Source organism: Sinocyclocheilus anshuiensis, unplaced genomic scaffold, assembly GCF_001515605.1.
Source record: "Sinocyclocheilus anshuiensis isolate Anshui unplaced genomic scaffold, SAMN03320099.WGS_v1.1 scaffold84, whole genome shotgun sequence".
Lineage (NCBI taxonomy): Eukaryota > Metazoa > Chordata > Actinopteri > Cypriniformes > Cyprinidae > Sinocyclocheilus > Sinocyclocheilus anshuiensis.
In genome coordinates, this window is record NW_015557076.1 from 309,028 (window position 1) to 321,508 (window position 12,481).

General features: G+C 39.6%; 1 protein-coding gene across 1 annotated transcript in view; it reads left to right on the forward strand.

Annotated features, from left to right (window-relative positions):
- clcf1 (cardiotrophin-like cytokine factor 1) overlaps window positions 1–11,268 on the forward strand; it is a 14,141-nt gene extending 2,873 nt beyond the window's left edge. The window contains exons 2-3 of the mRNA XM_016471477.1: window positions 5,302–5,462; window positions 9,559–11,268. Of these exons, the coding sequence (XP_016326963.1) occupies window positions 5,302–5,462; window positions 9,559–10,467 (1,070 nt within the window). The 3' untranslated portion in view covers window positions 10,468–11,268. The remainder of the gene's footprint in view (window positions 1–5,301; window positions 5,463–9,558) is intronic.
- Window positions 11,269–12,481: the final 1,213 nt, after the last annotated feature.

The window sequence follows — 12,481 nt, forward strand, 5'->3', positions numbered from 1 at the left end:
CTTCGCTCTGAAGGACGACGTTTCAGGCCAACTTCCATCCATTTAAAATTCAAACTAAATATCCACAGGGAGTGTGTGTCGCCTTGTAGAGATCACAGAGAGCAAGTGTGTGAATGAGCGAGTGAAACGTGCTTTGATGCATGCATCTAGAAACAATCGCCGGATGTCAATCGTGTATGTAAAATGCATTTATATTCTAACATCCATCTAGTGCCCTGCATGTGTGTGTGTGTGTGTGTAGTCAGTGAAGGAATGCACGTTTGATTGAGTGCAGACTGCACATAAATCTCTACTTTAACTGTACACAGACACACAACATGACCCTGACCCCCTTCACAAACACACACACACACACACACTCTCGCTCATGAATATGAACGACTAGACTCTTTGTGCACCGAACTGACCAGCCCATCATATGGGCAATATAACTTTATATGATGTGATAGGAGGGAACATGTTTTATGATATTGCACCATAATGCTGAATTCTTGGTATTGTTGACTGGAGCCTCGGAGCATCGTCTGTTTAGTGTTAACACAGAGGCAACAAATCAGTCAGAAGATGGAAGGCGAGAGGCTAACACACACACACACACACACACACACACACACACATGCAGATCCATCCTAATGAAAGCCGCTGTTATTCAATAAAGTTGGTTTCAGGGGTTATGTAAATATGCCAGTGCTCTGTTTTTGAGCTGTTGTGCTCACATCCAAATAAGCAACGAGAGAGAAGGACATTCTTCATGTGATTCTCGATAAGATCTACTATGCCATGAGAAAAACTGCAGTTCCCGAATCAACAGAGTTGAATTGTTTGTGTTTGTTAAGAATCACCACTGCTATCTTTGCTCAAGCTGATAGATGGTAACCTTAAGAAAATGTTGTAAATATAATGCCAAGTCGTGCCGGTTGTTGTTGTTGTAGTTTTCTAAGCAATCAGAGTTACGATTTCTGCCTTTCGAAGTTCATCCAAATCAATATTTCCTTTAGAACAAGTTTAGAAAACGTGGTAACACTTTAGAATAGGGAACACTTATTCACTATTAACTACGAATTTTCCCTCATGTTTATTAATAGTTAGTAAGGTAGTTGTTAAGTTTAGGTATTGATTAGGGATGTAGAATAAGGTCATGTAGAATAAGGCATTAATATGTGCTTAATTACTACTAATAAATGGCTAATATTCTAGTAATATGCATGCTAATAAGCAACTAGTTAAGAGACCCTAAAATAAAGTGTTACCGAAAAAGTCTAAAATGGACATCAGAACAATAATGTTATTGGTTTGTGGTGCCTACTTTCGTAAGAAAGAAAAATAATAAATGAGTTATCTTTAATATCTCAATTGCATCTGCTTCTCCAGGTGTTTGCAGAGAAAAAGATCCTAAACATTCTTAGAAATAAAGATTCAAAAACTGGGGTTTTCACAGTGATGCTATCGAAGAACCTTTCAGAGAACAGTTCTTAAAAGAATTATTAGTGTGAAGAACATTTAGATAATTTAAAGAACCTTTTTCCATTATTAAGAACCTTTTGTACGGTGGCAAGGTTTTATGAATGTTAAAGGTTCTTCGTGGAACCATCAATGAACCTCTATTTGTCTCATATGTCTTCGATTCATCTTCAATTTGTTTCAGAAGACATCTCTCTCTTGAAACAGAGATACCAAAGCCTGCGGACAAAATTCAGAGATGATAAAATACAATTTTTCGGAGGGCATAAATCAACATTATTTTAAAGCTCTAAAATCTCAAACTATTCAAAATAAAGATTTCAAAAGTTTATTTATTTTTTTTTTTCAATTAGTCTCAGAGAGTTTCAGAAGAGATCTCAAAGTCTCTGGAAACCAAGATATCAGAGCCTGTGATCAAAATTCAGAGATCTGAATACACTGCAAAAAAATGATTTTCTTACCGAGTTTTTTTGTCTTGTTTCCAGCCAAAATATTTAAAATTTCTTAAATCAAGAAGACTAATTATTCTCTTGTTTTCAGAAAAAACATGTCAAAATTAAGTGAGTTTTTGCCTGAAACAAGCAACATAACCTGCCAATGGGGTAAGCAAAATAATCTTGTTTTCTGTTTGAAATAAGATTATTTTGCTTGTTCTAAGCAAAAACTCATTTAATTTTGACTTGTTTTTTTCTGAAAACAAGACAATAATTTGTACGTGTCCAGAAAATCCTTCTTGATTTAAGAATTTTTAGATATTTTGGCTGAAAACAAGACAATAATTTGTACGTGTCCAGAAAATCCTTCTTGATTTAAGAATTTTTAGATATTTTGGCTGAAAACAAGACCAAAAAAACTAGGTAAAAAAGCATTTTTTGCAGTGTATGAAATAAAATTTGTCAGAGGTCATAAATCAATGTTATTTTAAAGCTCTCAAACTCTTAAAAATAAAAGTTTCAGTGCAGTGGATGCCATAAAAGAGCCGTTTTGGGTTCCTGTAAGAACTTTTCAGTAAACAGTTCTTAAAAAGAATCATTTTAATAACCTAAAGAAACTTTTTTCCACTGTAAAGAGTGTGTTTTGTGTTTGTTTGTTTTTTCACTGTTTTGTCCAAATCTAAAGATGTTAAGAGTTCTTTATGGAACCATTGATGCCAATAAAGGACCTTTATTTTTATATTACACAATACCAGTTGTCTATTACTATTTCTCTTTGGAAATATAATAGCAGAAATATCTGACATGATCTTAATGCTTTAATGAAACGAAATACAGTCTTCTGAGCTCTGAAAGAGAAACCTTGGAGCAATAAAATGTTCCTCGGGGTGCTCTTATCCAGTTATTCATTGGAACAAAAGACAGTTCTAATACGAATACGATGTCAGTCAATGTTTCTAAGACTTTAATGGAAGATTTCAGAATATCTGATGTTTTCAATAAGCCTGTTGCATTGAATCAGGATTTTGGATGCATCTGAGATGCACTGCTGAACTCTTCCACACCCTGCTACTGATCTAACAGAGACACTTGGATGATTACTGTGACCTTGGGTTGAGAAAAAGGTGTGTCGTCATGAGTGTGTGTGTGTTTTAGGTATAGCGTTTTAGACGAGTGTTGCATGAGAATTCCTAGCTCTTGAAGAAGAATGAGTGCATTAGAGAGAGAAAAGAGAGGAACGGCGCAGAAAAGAAAAACTGGCGGGGCTAATCGAGATTAATAAGCTGTTGTTATTTTGGCCGGGGGCAAAAAAGAGATAAACCACTTTAAAGAAGGGGAGGAAACTTAGGCATGTGTGAGAACATGAAAAACAACCTGGAAAACTTGACAGGGGGAATATGAGGGGAAGGAGAGAGAAACAATGTGTGACAGCGAGAAAAAAAAACCTGGGAGAAGAAAAGATTGAGGAAAAATGGACGTGAGGTTCAAGAAGAGGAGACGAACAGAGATGAAAAGGAACAGCGGAGGGGAGGAGGCGCACATATTTCACACCTGTTGAAAACACAATGCCTCAAACAAGTAATTACACATCTCTGCCATGTTCCTCTGAATGCTTGACACAAAAAAGAGAGAGAAGAGAGACATGATGTGAGATGTGTTTGTGCCGGATGACTCCCCGAGGCTCGCACACACTCATAATTGGAGCACTGCGTGACCCTTTCTGAAGTTTGGCAGTTCGTTCTCATTTGCTGCCATTTTCCCAGTGTGACTTCAGGTCTAAAAGGCTCTCTGGATGGGCACATTCACACACTCATGCTCAATTCCCAATGTAGCAAATGCACTGGTCTGTGTACAGGCATGTATATACTCATAATCCAAAACAGAAACCTACACACACACACACACACACACACACAGACACACACAGACACACACACACACACACAGACACACACAGACACACACACACACACACAGACACACACAGACACACACACACACACACAGACACACACAGACACACACACACACACACAGACACACACAGACACACACACACACACACAGACACACACAGACACACACACACACACACAGACACACACAGACACACACACACACACACAGACACACACAGACACACACACACACACACAGACACACACAGACACACACACACACACACAGACACACACAGACACACACACACACACACAGACACACACAGACACACACACACACACACAGACACACACAGACACACACACACACACACAGACACACACACACACACACACACACACTCACTCACACACACACAGACACACACACACACACACTCCAAAACAAAAACATGTCCCAGAGCAGAGGACCACACACACACTCATACCCCTGAGCTCAAAAACAAAAAAAGCACAGAACTGTTACTTGTCAAATTATTAAAAGAATAGATGCACTGTTAAAAACAGTTTCTGTTTGAATCCTGTTGATAGTTAATGTGATGATATGCAAAAATATAGTCTTTGCAAAAATAGCTCTGAGAAAAACAATTCAATTGCAAAAATTTAATTTTATTTATGTCATGACTTTTGGACGATATTAAATATAGATTATGTATTCAAACACATTTGGGGCCACTGTATTGCATTGCTATCATAAAAAGATCTCATTACTACTCATAAAGTCATGATGAAACGTAAGTGACAGATCTTTTCTTCCTTATTGTGACATACATCTTAGTGAAACAGATTACTGAAAAGAAAAAGAAAGTAAGGCGGAGACTTATTGGAATATTGAGTTATGATATTTTGATTAAAACACAAATTTAGTAAAAACAGTTTTTTTTTAGAAATTAAATGCATGCATGAATGAATTACTCACAATAACATGCATTAAAAATATTGTAAAGGGACATTTAAGCAGTAGAGATACATGAAAACGTATTAGTATAATATACTGTATGTAAAATTTATTTCAACCTTTTGTGACCCATGAACATAAATCCGTTTAATAATCCTGTGCAGAACTTCTCTATCTCTATAAACAAACTCTACCAGAGACAGTAGCAGAGGCAGTGCCAGATAAAGCCGCATGAAATTGTAACCTCTATAATCAAAATATAACATAAAACGAACTATTTTAGTTTGAATACCTCAAAAGAATTACAGCTAAAACCACCGTATTACAAAAATGACACACCATCATTTGTGTGAACGCTTATAAACCAAACATTTATCCGGAGCTGATTACAGACAGATTTTCTCTGCCTGCTATTTCTCAAACAATATCACAGTCCTCAGTTGAGTTTTTTTAAGTTAAAGCATTTCCCAACATGAATTGGCAAAAATGCTCCAGGCAAGACATGAAATTGCCAAGTGTGCATTCTCACTTAAATCCCTGTTTTCAGTCGATCAGGTGGCTGTGTTGCTGCTGTTATTGGCTGCGGTTGGGTTCGCTCAGGTGCTGGACCGAACGCTCGTCCTGTCCCATGAGAGGAGCTCCATAGAGAGAACATACGAGCTGACCAAATACCTGGACCACCAGCTGAAGGAGATCAGAGACACTTACGTAAGTCACTGTGTGAGAGAGTGTGTGTGTGTGTGTGTGTGTGTGAGTGACGATAAATGGGATGCTTTTGTTTACAGATGTTTTCCTGTGGATGCTCTTCCCAGCTTTTTTATCTCCTGACTGTATAGTTTTAATTATTCATTTCTAGTATCTCCTTTTGCCTGGTGATGGTGTATAAAGACCCGTCTAACTGTTTGATAGTAGTTTTATGTACTGTGTTTACTTGCTGTTGAAACAGGACGTTGTGGAGGGACACATCCACAAAATTCACCATCTGTCTACTAAATGCACATTAAAGATCTTACTGTGATCAACTTTGGTCACACTTTTATTTTGGGGACCAGTTTACACTACTAACTACATATTTTGCCTCAATAAACTTCTAATTTGTTGCTTATTAATAGTAACGTAATTGTTAAGTTTAGATATGGGGTGGATTAAGGGATCTAAAATATGGTCACGCAGAATAAGACATTTATATGTGCTTTATAAATACAGAGTTCTGGCATGAAACTCTAGATGGCGCAGTCCGATAGGTCTAACTCAATCTGACCTAATGACATCATTATCACATGCACAGCTGATTGGTTCTCTCCTGTATCGGTAGCCAATGAGCTCGCTGCTCAACATTCAAATATATGACTAGTGCTTGCCGTAGCAGTCGCAGCTTGCTTCAGAAACCCTTCACCTTCCCCAGCTCCACCTGTATAGATCTGCTACGAGGTGATTAATGTATGCTATATGGGGGTTATTTCATTCATGTTATATTTGCAGCAGCAGTATTTCTTACATGCTCACAGCAGCATGTTGTGGATGTATTGTCAGTAGCAAGTCTCGGTACTTGCTCTGCCGCAGCAGCAGCAGCGTAGCAGATCTATTCCACCAAGACCAAATACATTAACATTGCCATGTACATTACCATGCCAATCCCTCCAAGAGTTGTCATGACGGAAGTACTAATAAACATGCTGGTAACATGCATGCTAATAAGCAACTAGTTAATAGTGAGAATTGGTCCCTAAAGTGTTACCGTAAATTAAAAAATCAAAGCTGGATCTTTCCAGTAAAATGACAAGAGTTCTCTCTGGTGACGTACGTAGAACTTCTCCGATCATTTAGTGTGCTTGAACTCCTGAAAACTCACGCTTATGTGCCTCCACTTTGAGTGAAAGGCCCGCATTTCAAAATCCAATCGACTGATACGTAAAGCCAAGTTCCCGATCGATTAATCTGTTGCATTCGGATGTCACAATACAGAACCAAAAATCTGTTGCTTCTTCCATTTCATTGTGACTTTAAAGAAATAGTTCCACCCAAAAATGAACATTCTGTCATCGTTTGCTCACTCTCATGAAGTTTCAAACCTGTATGACGTTCTTTCTTCTGTGGAACGTGAAAGAAGATATTCTGAAGCATGTTGGCAACCAAACAGTTTTTGGTTACCATTTATTTTCCATTGTCTTCTTCATGTCCCACAAAAGAAACTAAGTCATACAGGTTTGGCTCAAGATGACGGTGAGTAAACGATGACAGAATGTTCATTTTTGGGTGGAACTATCCCAAACAGACCAACAAAAGGAACAAACAACCATCTCCTAATCTGCAACTTTCTCATCAGTGGCAGATGCATTTAATATTTAAAAGGACATTCTTAGTCGAGTATGGAAGCTTGTTTCCACCACTGAATAAAAAACAAAAAGAGGTAATTCCGAATTTTATCTCACAATTCCGACTTTTTTTTCTTGCAATCGCAGTTTGCATCTCACAATTCTTACTTTTTTCTCAGAATTGCGTGATATAAACTTATTGCGAGTTATAAAGTCAGAATTGCATGATATAAAGCTCACAAATTTGGACTTTTCTTCTCGCAATTCCAAGTTTATCTCAAGATCAAGTTTATTGGCAGCCATATCACCCTGTAGCCCAAGACTGGTTGCCCACTGAAGCTAAGCTGGGCTGAGCCTGGTCAGTACCTGGATGGGAGACCTCCTGGGAAAACTAGGTTGCTGCTGGAAGAGGTGTTAGTGAGGCCAGCAGGGGGTGCTCACCCTGTAGTCTGTGTGGGTCCTAACGCCCCAGTGTAGTGACGGGGACACTATACTGTCAACAAGCACCGTCCTTCGGATGAGACGTTAAACCGAGGTCCTGACTCTCTGTGGTCATTAAAAATCCCAGGATGTCTTTTGAAAAGACTAGAGGTGTTAGTGACCTCGGCATCCTGGTCAAATTTGCCCATTGGCCTCTGATCATCATGGCCTCCTAACAATCCCCATATCTGCTGATTGGCTTCATCACTCTGTCTCCTCTCCACCAATAAGCTGGTGTGTGATGGGCGTTCGGCACACTATGGCTGCCGTCGCATCATCCAGGTGGATGCTGCACACTGGTGGTGGATGAGGAGATACCCCCTGACAATGTAAAGCGCTTTGAGTGCCTAGAAAAGCGCTATATAAATGTAATGAATTATTATTATTATTATTTTATTTATTTCCAAGAGATATGAACTCGCAATTGAGTTCTAAAGTCTAATTCTGAGGGGAAAAAGACTGTTTTCTTACATTTGTGAGTTTATATCACACAATTCTGACTTTGTAACTCACAATTGCAAGTTTATATCTCACAATTTTGAGAAAAAAGTCCATGTAAACTAGCAATTGCAAGAAAAAAAGTCAGAATTGTTATATAAAAAGTCACAATTACCTTTATTTTTATTCAGTGGCAGAAACAAACTTCCATAGTCTATAAAGCAATTTACTTAAAAAAAATTTTTTTTTTAAGTATATATTTACATTTATTTAGTCAACTTTTAGGAGTTATAAAGTATAAATATAAAGCTTCCAAAAGGGGTTTTTGTAGAGATGCAATAGAAGAACATTGTTGGTTTTCCAGAACCTTTAAATTAACAGTTCTTGAAAGAACCATTTTTTCTTAGTGTGAAGAACATGTCATTAATCCAAATAACTTTTTTCCACTATAAAGAAGCTTTTGTGCAATGGAAAGATTCCATGGATGTGAAAGGTTCTTCACGAAACCATTCAACAATCTTCAAAACATATTTTTTGGTGTTCAGCAGAAGAAAGAAACTCAAACAGGTTTGGAACAAGCGGAGGATGAGTAAATGAGGACAGAAGTGAACTGGCCCTTTAAGAGTGCACTAGAACAGTGGTTTTCAACCCCTAAACACTACACAGTTTGCATGTCTGCTTTGACCCGTTTCAGGTCTTGGAGTCTCTGCTAATGAGCCGATGACCTGAATCAGATGTGTTTGATTAAGGAGACATGCAAAACATGCAGTGCTGGGGGTGCTCCAGGAATGGGACTAAAATAAAGATGACAAAACTCCAGTTTTGATTTTAAAGGGATAGTTCACCCAAAAATTAAAATTCTGTCATTAATTCCTCATCCTCATGTCGTTCCAAACCCGTAAGACCTCCGTTCATCTTCGGAACACAAATTAAGATATTTTTGATGAAATCCAAGAGCTCTCTGACTCTCCCATAGACAGCAAGTGTCCTTACACGATCAACGTCCAGAAACATAGCAAGATCGTTAAAATAATCCATGTGACATCAGGGGTTCAACCGATATTTTACGAAGCTACGAGAATACTTTTTGTACACAAAGAAAATGAAAATAACGACTTTATTCAACAATTCGTCTCCTCCGCATCACCCTGGTGCCATTTTGGAGAGTATCCGCTGAACATGTGTCAGCTGCGTCGCTGACACAGAATAGCATACGCTGTTTGCGTTCAGCAGATACTCTCCAAAATGGCACCAGGGTGACGCGGAGGAGACGAATTGTTGAATAAAGTCGTTATTTTAGTTTTCTTTGTGTACAAAAAGTATTCTCGTAGCTTCGTAAAATTACGGTTGAACCCCTGATGTCACATGGATTATTTTACCGATCTCCTTGCTACATTTCTGGACCTTGATCGTGGTAGTTACCTTGCTGTCTATGAGAGAGTCAGAGAGCTCTCGGAACTCATCAAAAATATCTTAATTTGCATTCCGAAGATATAACTCTAAAAGGACATCCAAAATGCAACAGAATCAATTGTTGATTAATATGTTCTCTCCTCATCTCTGGTCCCCAGCTGTCCTATCTTGGCCCTCCGTTCAGCGATCCCGGTTTCTCCCCTCCACGTCCCAACAGCTCCTCTCTGTCCGTTCCCAGCGCAGCCACGCGGGTGGACTTGTGGCGAGGGCTGGAGAACGGCGCCCGTCTGGCGCAGAACCAGCGCGCGTACAGCGTTCTCCTGTGTGCCGTGAGGGAGCTGGCGCACTCCACCCTGTGTCCGTACCTCCAGAGCTCCCTCCTGCACTTCTGCTCCGGCCTCAGCGGGCTGCTGGGCTCCATATCCGGTCTGATGAACGCCCTGGGGTACACCAGCCTCCCGGCCTCCACGCCCGCTCATGGATACGCCCCACTTCTGTCCTCACAGTTTCAGGGCGTGAGCGAGAACAGCCCCGCTCCTCTGCGGAGTTACGTGCCTCGAGGCATTCAGTCCGCCTCGGGCGTGAGAGAGGGAACGACTCGGGTGGATCTCAAGCGGGACAGAGAGAGGGGCAGGAGAGGAAGGAGAAAAGAAGGAGAGAGCAAAGAGGAGGGAGAGAAGGAGAAAGGAATGGAGAGATGGGGCAAACGGAGAAGACTATTGAGTGTGGACGAAGAGAAAACGATACAACTGAACATGAACTACACCGCTTTAAAATTCGGAGATGGATACAGAAAGCATCCCGTACTCTTTTCGTCGCCATCTCTCCAACTTCGTCGACCTATTCGCTCCATTCCCTCATCTCAAGCCGGCCTCTCTCCTCTCTCGCTTCTTTATCAGTACGCTGAGGTTCACTCTTTGCTGGCGGCCCCCGTGTTGTCGTCCCATCCCGTCCCGAATGACTTCTCACGGAAGGTGGAGGGATTCTGGGTTCTGCGAGAGCTGCAGAGCTGGCTGTGGAGATCGGCGAAAGACTTCACCAGACTGAAGAAGCGGCTGCGCGTTTGAGACAGAACAAAGGCTCTGTTCCAAAACCTAGCGAGCTGCCTTCTAACAAGGCAGCGAGATTTCGCAAGCAAGAAACGTTCATTGCGATATAAATGACCAGCTATGAGGTCTCTGAGGTAGTATGACTTTTTTCATATTCAGAAATAGAATCAGAAGTTCTCTGAATGGCTAATTAGCACTTTAAAACTCCTCCTATGAATGTCTGCATGTATAATTCAGTTTAGACGGTTTGCCTAGATTGTTCGGTGTCTGTGGTGTGAAAATTATGGAAAATGATTCACATGAACGGGGGGTTGAGAGAGCGGGCACAGCCTCTGCTGTGTTGCCAGATCCAGTTATTATAAGCGTCATTGGGCGTCTTTTTTCCCGCTTAATGTGACACTTTAGGAACTTAAAAAAAGTGAGGAGTTGCAGGTTAGCGATATCTTCATCTTGAACTTATTTTGGTTTATACTATTTTTGGGCGGCTTGCTTCTGTAGCAATACCTGGCAACACTGCACTTAAACTGACAATAATAGCAGTAATATAAAATAAGCCCATAGAGAGCAAGGGCATGTTATTGCCGACAGAATACCATATTCAATAAGACAAACACAGTGATCTTCATGATATTATCTGAAGCCCTATCAAAAAAAGAATGAAATATGCAAACACATGGCCATGAAGAAGGCTATGCTATTTCATTCAGTTTATTAGTTAAGTCAGCTTTGTGAACATTCATAAGAGCACTAGACAAAGTTCTAATCATATAGCAATGCTTACTAATGAAAATTATTACAGTAATAAATAATAAAAGTGTTCACCGCTAATCTATAGTAAAGCTTTAACAAATTGTAATGCAGTATGATATTATATATATATATATAATAAGGTTTAATTTAACAATGTCCATCCTCCAAAAGAGAGAAAACATATTTGACAAACATCTACATGTCTGTCTCTTTTAAAGTGCATATGTAGTGTATATAATGAGTTGCATTTATTATTTATTATAGCACAATTCTTAACACCCCACCACAGATCTCACTGATAAAGCCATGGTGATCTATGATGCACAACTCAAACAGTTTTCTGTTGAACCCGTTGTGAAATCTGCGTGGGGAGATCAGCTCGCTAGGTTTCGGCACAGAGCAGAAGTATGTGTGAAACCGACTGATTCACGCTCTGTGGATGGAGATCTGAGGATCTCAGATGGTCACGCTTTGCACTAAATCACCAAATGGAAAAGAGCCGCCAGTACGTCACGGACAAAGGCAAGAGAGCGCTCTTTGAGAGAGCCAGACGTGATTCAGCAGAAGGAAAGTGAATCATGCTCGGCGTCATGCAGTAGTGAAAGGGTCAACGGGGCAAAAGTGGAGGAAATGTGGCATAATCAAAGAAACAATGGAGAGATTTTTGCTGCCTCACTGACACTGACTCGTCTTTTTCCAGACACACACAAATACACTCCTACACTTTTGGAAACACATGCACAAATCTGATGTTCAGATGGCGTGTGTGCGAACAGAAAAGGAAACATATGAAAGTGTATTATACAGAAACGTAATATTTTTAGGCATGGCACCATGGTGATATTATGATTTCTGGAAACGTACAATAGTAATACCATGGTATTTTTGTAGAAACGCTGAGTACTATGTAAATACCATGGTATGTGAATAAGGTCATAATGTAGTACCATATTTCTAAGTACTATGGCATTACTATGTTTTTTTTTTTAAAGAAATGTACAATGGTAATACCATGGTATCAAAGGGTCATGTTTTTTTGGGTATGGTACCATGGTAATAGTAGTAAAGTAGTATGGAGTAACATGCCAATAACATGGTATGTGCATATGGTAACCATTCAGTACAATATTCCCATGTTTCTTATACGACAGCTTAAGCATTCTTGAAGATTCATTGGGGTTTCACGTAAATACCACAGTATGTAATAATATACTGAGGTATTTACTTGAAACTCCAGTGTACCTTCAAGAATGTGTGAATAAAAGGAAAACACACACACACA